The 20006-nt window shown below is 43.0% G+C and overlaps 1 protein-coding gene across 1 annotated transcript in view; it reads right to left on the bottom strand.

Annotated features, from left to right (window-relative positions):
• The window catches only part of LOC123755032 (homeobox protein zampogna), a 17598-nt gene extending 3396 nt beyond the window's left edge, over positions 1-14202 (bottom strand). Inside the window, 3 exon segments of the mRNA XM_045737479.2 lie at positions 2555-2650; positions 4952-5115; positions 13312-14202. Of these exon segments, the coding sequence (XP_045593435.2) occupies positions 2555-2650; positions 4952-5115; positions 13312-13852 (801 nt within the window). The 5' untranslated portion in view covers positions 13853-14202.
• Positions 14203-20006: the final 5804 nt, after the last annotated feature.

Here is a 20006-nt window from a genome sequence, read left to right as displayed (position 1 = left end):
TAGTGAGAGACATTGTGGAGTAGTGAGGGACATTGTAGAGTAGTGAGGGACATTGTGGAGTAGTGAGGGACATTGTGGAGTAGTGAGAGACATTGTGGAGTAGTGAGGGACATTGTGGAGTAGTGAGGGACATTGTGGAGTAGTGAGAGACATTGCGGAGTAGTGAGGGACATTGTGGAGTAGTGAGAGACATTGTGGAGTAGTGAGGGACATAATAGAGTAGTGAGGGACATTGTGGAGTAGTGAGGGACATTGTGGAGTAGTGAGAGACATTGTGGAGTAGTGAGGGACATTGTGGAGTAGTGAGGGACATTGTGGAGTAGTGAGGGACATTGTGGAGTAGTGAGAGACATTGTGGAGTAGTGAGGGACATTGTGGAGTAGTGAGGGACATTGTGGAGTAGTGAGAGACATTGTGGAATAGTGTGAGAGAGAGAGAGAGAGAGAGAGAGAGAGAGAGAGAGAGAGAGAGAGAGAGAGAGAGAGAGAGAGAGAGAGAGAGAGAGAGAGAATGAAAGAGACGGGGTGCAGGAGCAGGCATAATATATAGTGGATAAATTATAATAGAGAGACAGACAGACAGATAAGTGGATAAGGGAGTACCTAAGCAATAGGAAACAGAGTGTTATAGTGAGGGGTGAGACCTCAGAATTGACGTGAAGTCACCAGTGGAGTCCCACAGGGCTCTATACTCGGACCTATTCTGTTTCTGATATACGTAAATGATCTCCCAGAGGGTATAGACTCATTCCTCTCAATGTTTGCTGACGACGCCAAAATTATGAGAAGGATTAAGGACAGAGGAGAACAGCTTGAGGCTTCAAGAAGACCTGGACAAGCTGCAGGAATGGTCGAACAAATGGTTGTTAGAGTTTAACCCGAACAAATGTAATTTAATAAAGATAGTTTTTTTTTTTTTATTATAAAGCATAGGTGTAGGAAGCAGGAGGCCAGATACAAAGTATCATTTGGGAGATTAAATTCTTCAAGAATCAGAGAGAAGATCTGGGGGTTGATAACACGCCAGACCTGTTCCCTGCAGCCCATATCAAGAGGATAACATCAGCGGCATATGCCAGGCTGGCCAACATAAGAACGGCCTTTCGAAACTTATGTAAGAAATCATTCAGAACCTTGTATACCACATATGTAAGACCAATCCTAGAGTATGCAGCTCCAGCATGGAGTCCATATCTCGTCAAGAATAAGACTAAACTGGAGAAGGTTCAAAGGTTTACCACCAGACTAGTACCCGAGCTGAGAGGTATGAGCTACGAGGAGAGACCACGGGATTTAAACCTCACGTCGCTGGAAGACAGGAGAGTTAGGGAGGAACATGATCACCACATAAAAGATTCTCAAAGGAATTGATAGAGTAGATCAATTAGGGGACACAGGTGGAAATTGAGTACCCAAATGAGCCATAAAGACATTAAAATGAATTTTTCAGTGTCAGAGTAGTAGACAAATGGAATGCATTAGGCAGTGATGTGGTGGAGGCTGACTCCATACACAGCTTCAAGTATAGATATAATAGAGCCCAATAGGCTCAGGAACCTGTACACCAGTTGATTGACAGTTGAGAGGCGGGACCAAAGAGCCAGAGCTCAACCCCCGTAAGCACAACTAGGTGAGGACAGACAGACAGACAGACAGACAGACAGACAGAGACAGACAGACAGACAGACAGACAGACAGACAGACAGACAGACAGAGACAGACAGACAGACAGACAGACAGACAGACAGACAGACAGACAGACAGACAGACAGACAGACAGACAGACAGACAGAGACAGACAGACAGACAGACAGACAGACAGACAGACAGACAGACAGACAGACAGACAGACAGACAGACAGACAGACAGACATACAGACAGACAGAGACAGACAGACAGACAGACAGACAGACAGACAGACAGACAGACAGACAGACAGACAGACAGACAGACAGACAGACAGACAGACAGAGACAGACAGACAGACAGACAGACAGACAGACAGACAGACAGACAGACAGACAGACAGACAGACAGACAGACAGACAGACAGACAGAGACAGACAGACAGACAGACAGAGACAGACAGACAGACAGACAGACAGACAGACAGACAGACAGACAGACAGACAGACAGACAGACAGACAGACAGACAGACAGACAGACAGAGACAGACAGGACAGACAGACAGAGACAGACAGACAGACAGACAGACAGACAGACAGACAGACAGACAGACAGACAGACAGACAGACAGACAGACAGACAGAGACAGACAGACAGACAGACAGACAGACAGACAGACAGACAGACAGACAGACAGAGACAGACAGACAGACAGACAGACAGAGACAGACAGACAGACAGACAGACAGACAGACAGACAGACAGACAGACAGACAGACAGACAGACAGACAGACAGACAGACAGAGACAGACAGACAGACAGACAGACAGACAGACAGACAGACAGACAGACAGACAGACAGACAGACAGACAGACAGACAGACAGACAGACAGACAGGAGAGGAGGCATAGAACCGGATAGTTACCTTAACTGCGACGCGTCTGCCTGAAGAGGGCGGTTCACAGGCCACCAACTGCTTCCTCTTAGTCTTGTACCGGCGGTTCTGGAACCAGATCTTCACCTGAGAGGAGAAAGAGACCAACGTCTTAATGCTGGTTCGCTAACGACAGAACACGGGATGGGGGAAGGTTAATTATTGCGTCATAAATGATCTAATACAGGTCTAATACTGGTTTAAAACAGGTTTAATACAGGTCTAATACAGGTTTAATACAGGTCTAATACAGGTTTAATACAGGTTTAATACAGGTGTAATACTGGTTTAATACAGGTTTAATACAGGTCTAATACAGGTTTAATACAGGTTTAATACAGGTTTAATACTGGTTTAATACAGGTTTAATACAGGTTTAATACAGGTTTAATACAGGTCTAATACAGGTTTAATACAGGTTTAATACAGGTTTAATACAGGTCTAATACAGGTTTAATACAGGTTTAATACAGGTTTAATACAGGTCTAATACAGGTTTAATACAGGTTTAATACAGGTTTAATACTGGTTTAATACAGGTTTAATACAGGTTTAATACAGGGTTAATGCAGGTTTAATACTGGTTTAATACAGGTTTAATACAGGTCTAATACAGGTTTAATACAGGTTTAATACAGGGTTAATACAGGTTTAATACTGGTTTAATACAGGTTTAATACAGGTTTAATACAGGTTTAATACTGGTTTACTGCCCGTCCGCTGTTGGTCAACTACCAAGAGCAAATCCTTAAAGGCCAAAAAAAAAAAAAAAATCACGAAATTAATCAAATCTGCGCCCGACCCCAGGTTAAAGACCCGTGAATTATGGATCTGTGTAATCCCATGTTCTGCTTCGCCAACTTAACGTTTTTGGCGCAAAAAAGGAGAGGAGGGGAGAGGGGGGGGGCGAGGGGAGGGGACGAAGGGAGGGGAGAGAAGGGGAGGAGATAGGTGATGTTGGAAGAGGAGGAGAGTAAAGAGAAAGTGAGTAAGTAGGAGAAAAAGGGGAAGGTAAAAGAGAGAGAGAGAGAGAGAGAGAGAGAGAGAGAGAGAGAGAGAGAGAGAGAGAGAGAGAGAGAGAGAGAGAGAGAGAGAGAGAGAGAGAGAGAGAGGAGAGAGAGAGAGAGGACAGAGAGAGAGAGAGAGAGAGAAGACAGAGAGATATTACAATCACGATGCCCTTAACTACCCGAAATATATAACTACTTTACCTAATACAACCCAACTTAACCTAACCTAACGAGACCCAGTCTTAACAACTCTACCCAAACCTAACCTAGCTATTTTAACCTAAAAAAAAAAAAATTCAACTAACAACCTTATCCTAACCAAATCTAACTGAACCTAAGCTAACAAAATCAGCTCTTATCGATCATAACCTATATTAATCTAACCTAATCTAATTGATCTTAATGTAACCTAACCTTACAAAACCGATCCTCACCTAAAACTGAAGGCCTACGGGCTCACCATAGCCCGTGCTACTTGGAATTTTACATTCCAGGTTGTAAATCTTTAACAACAACAACCTAAAAACTGTACATTAGCACAGACTGAACCAAATTGGTCTTCTCAGTGAATATACAGCTTCATACACTGACTACTGATCGATGAAGAGAATGACAATCGACTTGAGAATGGTCCAGGACGGACCGAAACGTCGTCGTCCCTTCAACTTCTAGTGTGTGGTCTGGTCAACATACTTCAGCACGTTATTGTGACTCATCGCCTGCGTACTGATCGATGAAGAGTATGCCCATTAGTCAATCACGGAAAAGTTCTGCTTGCTTTCAAAATATGTTTCCCAGTCTCAAAATTAAAATCAATGAACTGAACGGAGCTCGATAAATCCCTATAAAATAATTATATTAACATTCGCTCACTTAACTGGTATGGTAATGTTGAAATGATATTATAGCATCTATAATATTATATGAAATAATATAACTTAGCATTGGTTTAGTTTTCATTTAAATCTGAAAAGCCGTTCAAACGCTAGAGTGATAACAGTCTAAGAGATCAACAGATTAGCATACCATCAGATGAACAGATTAACAGACTAACAAATACACAGACTAACAACAGTATGAGTCACAGAAACAATTGCAAAATATCGATTAGTTAGTTTTTTTTTTTGCAAAGTTTGAATCACAAATCCACTTTTGAACACATTAAATACACTTCTCCCACAATCGCTAATCCAATCATTTCCAATCCACAGAAACACCCATACAATACCAATACCTTCCCTTTTACTGTGGATAAAAAAAAATATATATAATAAAATTTAGAAAAAAGAATAATGGTGTTAGGAGAAGAAATTAGTGAAATCTTCTCTGAATACTTTTTATTTTCTTCCCCGAGGCTAAGGGTCTTTAGGGGACTCACCTGTTGTTCGGTGAGTTTAAGGGCCTGGGCCAGGTCGGCTCTCTCGGGCCCCGATAGGTACCGCTGGTGAGCGAATCGCCTCTCCAGTTCGAATACCTGCGCATGACTGAACGCCGCTCGGCATCGCTTCTTCCTTGGCGCTCGTTCGCTCTCTCCTGCGTCTCCTGCCGAAAGACAGACGAGATGGATATTAGACGAGGTGGATATTAGACGAGGTGGATATTAGACGAGGTGGATATTAGACAGGGTTGGCTGTTGGATGAAGTGGATATTAGACGAGGTGGATATTAGACGAGGTGGATATTAGACGAAATCGATATTAGACGAGGTGGATATTAGACGAAATCGATAATAAATAAGGTGGATATTAGACGAAATCGATATTAAACGAGGTGGATATTAGACAACGTCGATATCATACGAGGTGGATATTAAGAGGACAGTATGGATATTGCAAGTGCATTTACCCATAATCTCCCTCCCCCCCCCCTTCTCTGCAATGGAACAACATAACAAGTGCATCCTTCAACTGCACTTCCACATAGACGTTCCTTAAGTTGTTAAGCTCCAAGAAAATTGATTTCGTACTTAGTGTAAATAGACTGAGGTTAATTGGTGCTCCCTGAAGCAGACTGCACAGACAGGAGATCCATCCTGTCTGTGGTCGAGGATAAATGGATAAATGACGTGAGTTATATCTTGGATAAGTGAGATTATAATTTTGATTCCTCTTGTAATATAAACACATTGCAATGAGGCCCATTTTACCCCATTTCTATAATTAAATTAAAAGAAAAACTGGTCTTCATATAATCTTAATATATAAGATTTCTCACCATCTTATCCATGCACCTACTCACCTATCTATCCATCCAACTATTTATCCATCTAATTCCACAACGGCCAAAATCATATCGGGGTGAGTATGTGTCTGTAGCACACTGATTCCTCTTAAATTTTCACAAACTCAACCCATCTATGATGGACATATACCCCACAGGAATCAGGGTGCAAAGTTGGGTGAGTCTAGCCCCTTGCGTTTGGCCTCGAACCTCGAACAGACATTCAAATTTATATATAGATAATATTGGAATCGTGGATATTAAAAACAGAAACAAACTGTAGTAAGAATGCCCTGGTTCAGAACACAGGGAACTTAAGAAAGAGCTACGGAAAGAGGCAATGTTTGTCCTCCAGTGCTCCGTAACGGAGGAAATACGTTATTTCCGGTATAAAAATCAGCTGGAACACACACACACACACACACACACACACACACACACACACACACACACACACACACACACACACACACACACACAGATGAATGACAACCATACTATTGCTCCCTGAATCTATGCAACAGGAACATTATAAGAATTAATATTCCATTTGACACCGTAATTAGTTACAATATACACTAGGAAGGACAAGCTGGTCCCCCACGCCACGGTCACCACCCACTGCAAGAAAAATATAAAAATATTAATATTTTTATATATACCTCCGGTATATAAATATATATATAATTATATATATATATATTATATATATATATATATATATATATATATATATATATATATATATATATATATATACCGACGTACTTGGAGGCTAAAATGAAGTGGTTATTTACTTGGAGTGATGATTTTGATTCGCTGATGAGATCCGTGATCACTTAACCATCAGTGGCACCTTCTGGTAAGATAACAGCTTCTGATATCTTCTGATGAATTCGGATATCTTTCTGAGTCAACTTCCAACAGTAGTAAGCCTTACCAAATTTTTTGTCAACGTTATTGACATTAAACAAATTGAAAAAAAAAATCCTCTATACTGGCCGGTAGAGGGACGACCTTGCTGCGTGCAGGTCGGCGTTCGATCCCCCGATGACCCAGACAACAACGTTGTTACTCGGTAGTAGTTGAGTAGTTCCTTTAATCCTATCCCAGCTGCAATCCTGTTCTGTTATTCCTTTCCCTGTCGGCTTAGCTCATTCTCCTCATAATTCCCTTAACATTTAAGGCATTAGATGCCCAACCACTTGGGCTGGACGGTAGAGCGACGGTCTCGCTTCATGCAGGTCGGCGTTGAATGCCCGACCGTTCACAGAAGTGGTTGAGCACCATTCCTTTCCCCCGTCCCATCCCAAAATCCTTATCCTGATTGATTGATTGATTGATGAAGATTAAGCCACCCAAGAGGTGGCACGGGCATGAATAGCCCGTAAGTGGTGGCCCTTTCGAGCCATTACCAGTATCAAAAGATGATACTGGAGATCTGTGGAGGCGCAACTGCACCCTGCGTGACGGGAGATGTCTCCCGGACCAAGTGGTGACCAAATGGTGCTTATCCTGACCCCTTCCCAGTGCTATATAGTCGTAATGGCTTAGGCGCTTTCCCCTCATAGTTCCCTTCCCTTAAGGTTATAGTCGTAATGGCTTAGGCGCTTTCCCCTCATAGTTCCCTTCCCTTAAGGTATTAGATGAGCTCGTCCACAACAAACGATCAGTAACCCGTCATTAGAACAAGGTTATGGCGTTGATCTCGCGGCTCCATAACCCATTAATGGGTTTATGACGCCATTAACATTGATATGAAATTAGTTACAGATGTAAAAAAAGGTGTTAAAATCGCCATTATTTTAACTGTGGTCGTTCTGTTCACTCACCAAGTTGTGCTCACCTAGTGTATCTGCTCGTTTATACGGACCTTCAGTGTCGGGCTTCAGCTCTTGATCCCCCGCTTATCCCGCAGTCAATCGTCTAATGAAAGTCTGACCTACAGGTCTAATATTATATTTCTACTTTTAAAAGCATGAATAAAAACTTCATCTAGCTCTCTGTTCATCCTAGTTCATCCGTTCATTGAACATGTTCTAAACGTCACCTGTGGCTCGTATTGTTCTTCTGGTATTTACAGGAAAAAAAATTACCTTAGGTATTATATATGTCTCTATCATGTCTCCTTTTTATCTTATTTCCTTTAGGCGTCTTAGGTTCAGCTTCTTCAACCTCTCTTCGTGGGGAAAATGCTGGTCCTTTTCGAGCTGGGTTGTGTGCTGCCTGAGAGGGCAGTCCAGGACGGTGCTGCGTACTCTTGAACTTGTCTCACGTACGTGGTGATTTGTGCTCTGCATGTGTGTGTGTGGTTCACTTAGTTGTGTCCACTACAATGGCCCTCAGAGGCGGTGAACAGCATTGCCACCAACCACTCATTGTGTAACGAATAATTGCTTATGTAAATTATCAGTTGCATTGAGGTACGAAATTATCAGTTGCACCGGTGTACGAAATTATCAGTTGCACCGGTGTACGAAATTATCAGTTGCACCGATGTACGAAATTATCAGTTGCACCGAGGTACGAAATTATCAGTTGCACCGAGGTACGAAATTATCAGTTGCACCGATGTACGAAATTCTTAACATTCCGGAAAACGTACAATACATCGGACAATTACCTACAATTTGTCCAGTGGACAGAACGCCGGTCAAATGTCGTAATTTTAATAGCATATTTTCACCCATAAAATCAATCCCAAAAATCGTATGTTTTTCAACAACGAAAAATATGAATATGAATATGATCTGAACATCATATTCAATAAATAATGAAACATAATGAAATAGATTTTTCCCCACAGACGGGAATTACATAATGACAGTATTGACCACCGATGTATAATGAAAGCATTTGTTAAAGATTCTTTCATGGCAGCAATTGTTGAGGTCATTTGAAGGGTTGATGTGATATCTTGAAATCTCTAAATTGATTGATTACATTATGATATCACACTGACTGCTAATACAGTCGCTATAAATTGAAAACTCTAAATTGATTGATTAAATTATGATATCACACTAACTCCTATACACTCGTTATCCGTGGTCGAATTTTGAAGGAGTGATGTGATATATTGAAATCTCTAAATTGATTGATAACATTATGATATCACACTGCTATACAGTCGCTATATATTGAAAACTCTAAATTGATTGATTAAATTATGATATCACACTAACTCCTATACACTCGCTATCCGTGGTCGAATTTTGAAGGAGTGATGTGATATATTGAAATCTCTAAATTGATTGATAACATTATGATATCACACTGCTATACAGTCGCTATATATTGAAAACTCTAAATTGATTGATAACATTATGATATCACACTGCTATACACTCGCTATAAAGCCCTATTCGATTTTTTTTTTTTTTTTAGAGCTATAGGTGTAGATTAAGGAAGTATTTTTGTCTCAATATTAATTATTATTGGGTAGAAATCCTCATTTATGTAATTGTGAAATTTATGTAATTATATAAAGTCTTTTGCACTCTTCTGAGTGCTTTGTCAACGTCTGAGTGCGTGGTTAGGACCAGACTTTTTTTTTTTTAAGACTGTGGTTAGGACCGATTTTGTCCAAGATAGCCAAAATTTTGTCCAAGATAGCCAAAATTTTGTCCAAGATAGCCAAAATTTTGTCCAAGATAGCCAAAATTTTGTCCAAGATAGCCAAAATTTTGTCCAAGATAGCCAAAATTTTGTCCAAGATAGCCAAAATTTTGTCCAAGAGGGGATGAATTTTGTCCAAGATAGCCAAAATTTTGTCCAAGATAGCCAAAATTTTGTCCAAGATAGCCAAAATTTTGTCCAAGGAGAGCATGAATTTTGTCCAAGATAGCCAAAATTTTGTCCAAGAGAGGATAAATTTTGTCCAAGATAGCCAAAATTTTGTCCAAGAGAGGATGAATTTTGTCCAAGATAGCCAAAATTTTGTCCAAGAGAGCATGAATTTCGTCCAAGATAGCCAAAATTGTGTATTTAACGCATGGAACCTTAACGTCTAATCGACGAATTAGTCGTTACGTCTGACGCCACACACGTATGTGGCGTCAGACTAACCCGTCCTCCTAATAGAACGTCGCATTTTGACGTATAGTCTACCTATAGCCAAAAATCGTCGTACTAACAAAATTTAGCGGCTGGCGAAATTGACATACTGTCCCGTTTTCTGTTTTGGGTCCTCTGGAAGGTTAGGATAAGAGGGGGGACGTTAATACGACGGCTTCTTGACGTAGGGGAACCTTATGAGGACGGGCTGGATAAGCAATGCGACGTAGCGTCCAAACACAGATATACGATGACTCTAGTCTTTATGGTGAATACCAGGCGTTCCTCTTACGATGTAACACTTACGATCTTGTCGTAAGTCACCAAGTGAGATAAGACTCAATCCAAAATACGAAAGATTCATATCTTCGCCATAATAATTACGAAAGCATTTGAGAGACCCATTTTCGTATACAAGATACGATCAGCTGCGATGAGGTACGAAATTATCAGTTGCAATGAGGTACGAAATTATCAGTTGCAATAAGGTACGAAATTATCAGTTGAAACGAGGTACGAAATTATCAGTTGCAATGAGGTACGAAATTATCAGTTGCAATGAGGTACGAAATTATCAGTTGTATCGAGGTGCGAAATGATAAATTGCAAAGATGTGTACGAAACGATCAATTGCAATGAGGTGAGAAAATGTCGCAAATGGGGACCAGTTTCAGACACGCATAACATGCGGTATTTAGCGCATGTATGCGTTAAATACCCGGGAATTTATATGCGCACTACTTACGTTATTTACGCTTAGATTGACCGATTTTGTCCAGGAGAGCATAAATTTTGTCCAAGATAGCAAAAATTTTGTCCAAGAGAGCATGAATTTTGTCCAAGATAGCAAAAATTTTGTCCAAGACAGCAAAAATTTTGTCCAAGATAGCCAAAATTTTGTCCAAGACAGCAAAAATTTTGTCCAAGAGAGCATGAATTTTGTCCAAGATAGCAAAAATTTTGTCCAGGATAGCAAAAATTTTGTATTTAACGCATGGAATGATGGATTTTGTCCGTGACAGACAGGACGAATTATGTGATTCACGCATTGAATGATCGATTTTGTCACGGAAATAGACGATAGATTAAGATTACCGCATTAAATGACTAATTTTGTCTAGGAAAGAAAAATGAATTATGTGATTTACGTACTAAATGATCGATTTTGTCCAGGCCAGAAAGCCGATGCATTATCTCTTAACGAACTGACCGGACGATATATGGAAGCAACACGATAACAAAATATTATATGGTCTCCTTAGTTGCAAGTTGCTATCTAAATGTCTTAAAACTTGAAGATAGCAAAGAACGTCTGCTCCTAAATGAGATAGAAATAGGAAGTTGAATATCTCAGGAAACTGGATATCATTTTGACGTATTTTGAAGATCATTGAAAGTTCAGAATTAAGGGTTAAACACTCCCATAATTAAAGCTGCAATTAATCATCCCAAAATTACAATTCACGGAAGCTATAGAATGACAAATAGGTTAAGATATTTTCTGTGTCACATGACAATAGGTTGTCATGTGACACAGAAAATAAGCTGTGAAATAAGACACTAAACACGCTGTGGAGAGCATAGCAAACTCCCGACGACTCAAACAGTCAATAGGCTCAGGAAATGGACTGTGAAGCCCCGCAGGAAATACTGTGGAGCGACCCAGGAAATAGGCTGTGGAATGACACAGGAAATAGGCTGTGGAACGACCCAGGAAATAGGCTGTGGAGCGACCCAGGAAATAGGCTGTGGAGCGACCCAGGAAATAGGCTGTGGAACGACCCAGGAAATAGGCTGTGGAACGACACAGGAAATAGGCTGTGGAGCGACACAGGAAATAGGCTGTGTCGCAAACTGAGAAGTAGGTCACCTGGTTATTGATCAGGTCAATAACCAGGCCTGTGACCAGAGGCCTGGTCACTAACGAGACTCTTGAACATGTTATTGACCGGGTTACTAACTAGATCACTGACCGCATTAATGACCTCATCAATAACGACATTGTTTACATATATTAAACAGTTTATGAGGTTGTAAACTTCATAACCCAAGGTTATTACTGTTGTAAACAACCTCGTAGTTATGCGAAGCTCATAAATTGCTAAATTAATACAAATACAGCCGCCAGGATTGAGGAAAGATGCACCTGTTTCGTAAATGGGATTGGCATCAAATCTAGAATCAAAATAGGGCGAATAAACAGTAGAACAACAACAGAATTTAGGCTTTAAAGCTTAAGACTGGAAATGCATCTATAATAGTACTTAAAATAGTCTATGGAGAGATAGGATTTACGCTCTAAAGGCACTCATTAAATAGGCACTACAACCAAGGAACTTGAAACTAACTTGAAATAACTAACATTAACTTGAAATAGTTACAGGAAATTTTCGTAACAATTACTCTACGAAATTGGCTCAAATGAAACGTGAAATAAAATTTTCAAATTCACAGGATTCTTATATTTAAATATTCTTAAAAATTACAAAGCAAATTTTGTATTAAATAAAATCAAAGGAGAAAAGTCTTTGAAATTACACCATGAAATGGGCTTTCAAAATACATAAGAAACAGGACCTAGAAGGGATACCACCTCTGGTGCAAGTGTAGGGACCCATAGCCTCGGAGAAGAAAATAAAGAGTACTCAGAGAAGACCTTGTGGATCCTCACTGAACACTTTGATAAGAAATAGGCATGGAAATTAAATAGGAAGTAGACCTTATAAAGAAACAAAAACAAAGCAAAATTATCACAAAAACAGGAACGCCTCAGAAAAATTGACACGTGTACTGTACTTGTATGTTATTCTCGGAGTACTAATTATAACTAATTACTTAACTAAGTAATTAACTACTACCACTATTACTACTAATTACATGTGGCACTAGTTACCACGTGTACTAGCTCCAACGGGCGGCGTTATGTGATCGTACTAACTAGTTAACGGGTAACTAGTTAACGGGAACAGAAACAAGGCGATTGTAAACTATCAGGTCGTTAAGGGGGCGATTTACCAACACAAGTTCGTTACTAGTAAAGCTTATGCTAATGTTAGTTTGGATGTACCAGTGTCATTTATTGAGTTAATGAGGGGATCGTAGGCTCGTTATAACCCCTTCAATTACAGCGAGGGGGGGGGAGCGGGTCGTATACGCAAGATCTATCACTAATAACGAGGGTACAATTAAGATAATACCCACTTCACTAACTCACCAATAACGAAGGAAGTTTTGGTCAGAAGTTGTATCATTAACAATGAGGAGTTTGTACATCAATTACATATGTCACTAACGAGGAGAGGTCGTAGTCAATCACAAACAACGCAGGGGATGGAATACTACCTCCCCATTTCCTCTCACTAACGAGATCGCAAACACAATACCTCCCCTCACTAACGAGATCGTAAACACAATAACTCCCCTCACTAACAACGAGGGCTACATTACTAGCCCCTCACTCACCTTTCCCTTCGGTGCTAACGGAGTCCTGAGCGGAGGCGAGAACGATGTCTTCCCTATCGCTGTGTTCGGTGTCTACCTCCTCCATGCTCATCTCCGAACAGGGCGAAGTCGACCTGCTTCTCCTACCGAGTAAGCTGAAGCCTTCAGGAGACGACGTCGCCTCTCTACCCCCCGTGGACCGGATGGAGGTTCTTATGGGTTCTCCTGGCGACGGTTCCATCGACGAACTCACTTCTTGGTGCGTGGAGTCCTTAGAGAGATCCATGGGAGAGGGAGAGTTATATTTGAGGATCGAAACAGGCCTGAAACCCAGGCTTGGGGAGCTTCGAAGGTCTCCGAGGCTCCTGTGGTGGTCCGGAGTGGTTCGCAGATCTGAAGGGGAGCGGTTCTCCATGTGGTTCTCCATACGAGTAAGGATGTCAGCGATGGAGAAAGGCGTGACGGAGGCCGCAGTTTGAGTCTGACTATCAGGGGAACCAGGCTTTTCCATCTTGATCAAAGTCTCCATAACAGTAAGGTATTTCCCCGTCTCTATCTGCATAAACGGCCGGCAAACTACATTCAAAATTCGGTTACTACAACGTAACGAAACTTCCGCGTTAACACAGAGTCTTCAAATCATCGCGACCGTTAACTAGTCCACGTCAACTTCGGCTCTCAAGAGTCCTCCACTCACCACAAAGTTCCTGGTGTCGGGGGGCCAAACGATCACACGTGCGAAAGCGCTCTTCACAAACTCTCAAGTTCCCCTTGTGTGTTTCCCCTCGGCTCTCGCGAGAGAGAGTGCGAGAGAAGCGGAGGGCGTCGCTGGAGCAAGGGGAGGTGGGATAGTGGGCTAGGCTCTGCGGTCGAGACTATTTGTACTCTAATTGGTTCTGTCACTTGCTTCCCTCTATCTCTTCCCCAGATGCTATAGCTCCATTAGTCCCACGCGACCGACTTCAAAACTCATCAGGGCTTACTGGCCACTGGTCGAGTTGCCACGTTGCATATTTCCATTATATATTACTTCCCTCTATAACTATAGCGCGATAACGATATTAATTTATTCTCATGCAGAGGGTTCACATTGCACTAAATAGTGCGTATATTTGCAGCATACTAGGTGGTAACTTAATGAATAATTCAGTATTGTTTATTCTGCTGACTCTAGCATCGAGCATAAGTTACAAGGGGCGGTCTTTGCGAGAACCAATCAGCTTGCGAGGTTTGATATGAGGGGAGAGGGTGGGCGGAGCCTACATTATGGCCAGAGGAGTTGCCGGTTAGAACATAAATCAACGACCATCATTTATTGTTAGTCTTGAATCCTATTCATTTTCTCAGAAGCATGTTCGGTTAAATGCAAAAAAAAACATCAATATATTACTCAATAAGATGAAAACAAGTCAAAACAAGGCAACTTAGACGTTGAATGAGGAGAAACTATCACTCTAAATGCTGCCATATCGACCCAACCACGAACTAACACTCAGATGAAGCAGAAGCAACGGATATGGGGGCGGCCAGCCGCTGGAGGCGGGAAAAGATCGATTCCCAGATATTTAAAAAGACTTCAGCCCGGGAATATCCAAAGGGAATATCGGACCCATTAAATTAACACCCCTGGAAGGATGGGGGGGGGGAGGGAGGGAATTGCTTCTTCATCTTGAAAAAAATGAAAAAAAAAGGATATTGTTGCCACAGGGACACTAAATCAATTGGAAATTTATTAATGGTGGGAGCGAGCAAGGTGACAATGGCTTCCGCGGGATTTTAGCTCCACCTGCGTGTTAAATCACTCTTAGAGCCCTATTGCGAATTACATTTAGGGCGATTACAACGCTCGTTACACATGAAAAAAGAAGCCATTACTGCGTAGCGTCGGATCCGACTGCAATTATCGGCGAAGCATTTCACGATCGTATCAACATCTGTAACAAGAATCAGTAAATTATTGAAACTCAAGACGGAATGTTAAGATGGAATTCCTCTTGGTTCAGATTCCCAGGATTATCTAGGTGCAAAAATAGAGAGAGAGAGAGAGAGAGAGAGAGAGAGAGAGAGAGAGAGAGAGAGAGAGAGAGAGAGAGAGAGAGAGAGAGAGAGAGAGAGAGAGAGAGAGAGAGAGAGAGAGAGAGAGAGAGAGAGAGAGAGAGAGAGAGAGAGAGAGAGAGAGAGAGAGGGGAGAAGAGAGAGAACACTGAAGAGCTCCTCTAGTGGATTAAACATTGATCCTTAAACATCGATCTACACACAATGTACATAGGGGGCCTGATAGCTGAGTGGACAGCGCTTTGGACTCGTAATCTTAGGGTCCGGGTTCGATCCCCGGTGATGGCAGAGACAAATAGACAGAGTTTCTTTCACCCTGATATCCCTGTTACCTTGCAGTAAATAGGTACCTGGGAGTCAGACAGCTGTTACGGGCTGCTTCCTGGATGTGTGTGTGTGAAAAAAATAGTTAGTAATTAGTAACAGTTGAGAGGCGGGCCGAAAGAATAGAGCTGAACCCCCGCAAGCACAACTAGGTGAATACATATTCAGGGGATAGACAGGAGGCACTGAACTACAGGCCAGTGTCCCTAACTTGCATACCATGCAAGCTGATGGAGAAGATTGTGCGAAGAAAGCTAGTGGAACATCTGGAGCGAAAGAACTTTGTAACACAGCATCAACATGAGTTCAGGGATGGCAGGTCCTGCCTCACAGGGTTACTTGAATTCTACGACCAGGCAACAAAAATAAGGCAAGAAAGAGAAGGGTGGGCAGACTGCATATTTTTGGATTGTCAGAAAGCCTTTGATACAGTGTCACACAAGAGGCTAGTGAAAAAGCTGGAGATGCAGGCTGGAGTGAAAGGGAAGGTACTCCGTTGGATACAGGAGTACCTAAGCAACAGGAGACAACGAGTCAGTGTAAGGGGTGAGGTCTCAGATTGGCGAGACGTTACGAGTGGAGTCCCGCAGGGGTCAGTCCTTGGACCTATACTGTTTCTGATATATGTAAATGATCTCCCAGAGGGTATAGAATCGTTTCTCTCAATGTTTGCCGATGATGCAAAAATTATGAGGAGGATTGAAACTGAGGACGATAGTAGAAGGCTACAAGATGACCTAAACAGACTGAGTGAATGGTCCAACAAATGGCTGTTGAAGTTCAACCCGAGTAAATGCAAAGTAATGAAACTAGGCAGTGGAAACAGGAGGCCAGACACAGGATACAGAATAGGAGATGAAGTACTTAATGAAACGGACAGAGAGAAAGATCTAGGAGTTGATATCACACCAAACCTGTCTCCTGAAACCCACATAAAAAGAATAACGTCTGCGGCATATGCGAGGCTGGCTAACATCAGAACGGCGTTCAGGGACCTGTGTAAGGAATCATTCAGAATCTTGTACACCACATATGTAAGACCAATCCTGGAGTATGCGGCCCCAGCATGGAGCCCGTACCTTGTCAAGCACAAGACGAAGCTGGAAAAAGTCCAAAGGTATGCCACTAGACTAGTCCCAGAACTAAGAGGCACGAGTTACGAGGAAAGGCTGCGTGAAATGCACCTTACGACACTGGAAGACAGAAGAGTAAGGGGAGACATGATCACAACCTACAAAATCCTCAGGGGAATCGACCGGGTAAACAAGGATAAACTATTCAACACTGGTGGGACGCGAACAAGGGGACACAGGTGGAAACTGAGTACCCACATGAGCCACAGGGACGTTAGAAGGAACTTTTTCAGTGTCAGAGCAGTTAACGGATGGAATGTATTAGGCAGTGATGTGGTGGAGGCTGACTCCATACACAGTTTCAAATGTAGATATGATAGAGCCCAGTAGGCTCAGGAACCTGTACACCAGTTGATTGACAGTTGAGAGGCGCCAGATTTTGCAAGAAAGAATTTCCTTTCATTCCATGATGTTAAACAAGCAAAAGTAAGCAAAGAAAAACATGTGCTCGCAAGACCAAAACATTAAAAACTGTTCTGTGGTTGTTGCTGTTATCATAGATTCAGTTACTCGGAACAAGTTTCAAGTAGCACGGGCTATGGTGAGCCCGTAACTTGGCACAGGAGCGGGGCTGCCGACTCTTGCTTGGTTCACCTATGAATTCTGTGGTGTGTGGGATCTATATTATTCTTCTCTTCCCCTTGTTTACTGTGTTCTTCCCCTCACCCTGGTTCATACTTCCTGCCCCCCCCTCCCTCCTCAGCCATCTCTCCCCCTCTCTTGTTGGTCGTCAAGGTAATCGGGTAATTTGATGTGTGATGTGTGGCGGCTTCCTAGACCTGTGTGTGTGTGTGTGTGTGTGTGTGTGTGTGTGTGTGTGGGTGTGTGTGTGTGTGTGTGTGTGTGTGTGTGTGTGTGTGTGTGTGTGTGTGTGTGTGTGTGTGTGTGTGTGTGTGTGTGTGTGGGTGTGTGTGTGTGTGTGTGTGTGTGTGTGTGGGTGTGTGTGTGTGTGTGTGTGTGTGTGTGTGTGTGTGTGTGTGTGTGTGTGTGTGTGTGTGTGTGTGTGTGTGTGTGTGTGTGTGTGTGTGGGTGTGTGTGTGTGTGTGTGTGTGTGTGTGTGTGTGTGTGTGTGTGTGTGTGTGTGTGTGTGTGTGTGTGTGTGTGTGTGTGTGTGTGTGTGTGTGTGTGTGTGTGTGGGTGTGTGTGTGTGGGTGTGTGGGTGTGTGTGTGTGTGTGTGTGTGTGTGTGTGTGTGTGTGTGTGTGTGTGTGTGTGTGTGTGTGTGTGTGTGTGTGGGTGTGTGTGTGGGTGTGTGTGGGTGTGTGTGTGTACTCACCTAGTTGTGTTTGCGGGGGTTGAGCTCTGGCTCTTTGGTCCCGCCTCTCAACCGTCAATCAACAGGTGTACAGATTCCTGAGCCTATCGGGCTCTGTCATATCTACACTTGAAACTGTGTATGGAGTGAGCCTCCACCACATCACCTCCTAATGCATTCCCTTTGTCAACCACTCTGACACTAAAAAAGTTCTTTCTAATATCTCTGTGGCTCATTTGGGCACTCAGTTTCCACCTGTGTCCCCTTGTGCGTGTTCCCCTTGTGTTAAATAGACTGTCTTTATCTACCCTATCAATCCCCTTCAGAATCTTGAATGTGGTGATCATGTCCCCCCTAACTCTTCTGTCTTCCAGCGAAGTGAGGTTTAATTCCCGTAGTCTCTCCTCGTAGCTCATACCTCTCAGCTCGGGTACTAGTCTGGTGGCAAACCTTTGAACCTTTTCCAGTTTAGTCTTATCCTTGACTAGATATGGACTGTGTGTGTGTGTGTGTGTGTGTGGGTGGGTGTGGGTGTGTATGCGAGCGTGTGCGTGCGTGTGCGAGCGTGTGCGTGCGTGTGCGTACAACACAGCCAGACCACACCACCAACAATTAAACCAGAATAAAACCATTACCAGCAGATAATACCTCGAGACGGAGCCGAAGCCAAAGCCAGCGAGTCACTGATCAAACACACAAGCACACGAACACCTAATTGAACCTTACGAGGCTATTACCGAAGGTTCAATCCTTCCTCGTTGTTAAAACCCCCCAAAAAACAATTCCCCGTAACCCCAGAAACAACCAATAAGTCTATTAACGTTCAGTCACCGCGTTACTGCTCGAACCCTTGTCTCTCGCGAAACCCGACCAAGGTAACGCCTCAAAACGCGTAATTACCTCTTGCGGGCGTAATGCGTAATCATAAATAAAACTAATGCCAGTAAATCCCCCGCTAGAATGACGGACTAATCCGTTATTCGTCTGACGGGAGAGACAGGCGTCATCTTTTTCCCCGCACCATCGTCCTCACTAAAGTGGAAGAAGGTGGCGCACGGGTTTGGACAGGTTAGGTGAATTGAAAATTAGGACTGAGGAAAGGTTATGATCAAATAGTAATCCAGTTGAGTGGGCCACCATGACGGACTTGGGAGTGCCAACGAGGGGGAGAGAGAGAGGGGGAGAGGGAGAGAGAGAGAGAGAGAGAGAGAGAGAGAGAGAGAAAGAGAGAGAGAGGGGGGGAATAGAGGGGGGGATAGAAATGCTGTGATTGCATAGGAAAAGGTGGTAATGAAAAGGGGGAGGTGGTGGGGGATTGGACACGGGGGAAAAGGGATTATATTGGATTGGAAGGGTGGGGGGGGGATTGTAGTGTGTGAGTGTATTGGGCTCTGTGGCGGGGGACGTGATGGGGGGAAAGATGGGATAGGGGCTAGTGTAGGTGGACCTAGTGTTAATGGGGGGGTGTTGCCCTGTAGTGGGTGTAGGGATTATGGGTGGCCTCGTGACGTCCAAGTTCAGACGAGGGAAGTCCACACAGGAGACATCAGTGACATCGACAAGGACAATGTCGACATGATATCCACCATGGTACCATCGCTTCTTCCTCGTAACGAAGACACAAGAAGACCTTGATCCACTAAGCTTACCACCCGATAATGAATATTCCTGTGTCCTCGCATCTCAGGACACATGACACAGGACCTCCCCCTCCCCCTCCCCAACATCCCTGGATGTAGACAACTATCCTTGTTTACACCCAGACTACAAAAGACACCAAGGTATACACTACACAGCACTTGAATACATGAGGTGAACAAATCCACAAGGGAAGTGACGAGGATTCAAACCTGCGTCTGGGAGCATCCCAGACGCAGTACATGAGGTGATTAAGGCATTCAGCATGAAGCATGCTCCACCAGCATGGAATCTTTATGTTGCTATTCCCAA

Source organism: Procambarus clarkii, chromosome 55, assembly GCF_040958095.1.
Source record: "Procambarus clarkii isolate CNS0578487 chromosome 55, FALCON_Pclarkii_2.0, whole genome shotgun sequence".
Lineage (NCBI taxonomy): Eukaryota > Metazoa > Arthropoda > Malacostraca > Decapoda > Cambaridae > Procambarus > Procambarus clarkii.
Note: the sequence above shows the minus strand (reverse complement) of the source record. Positions and strands in the feature narration are given on the sequence as shown.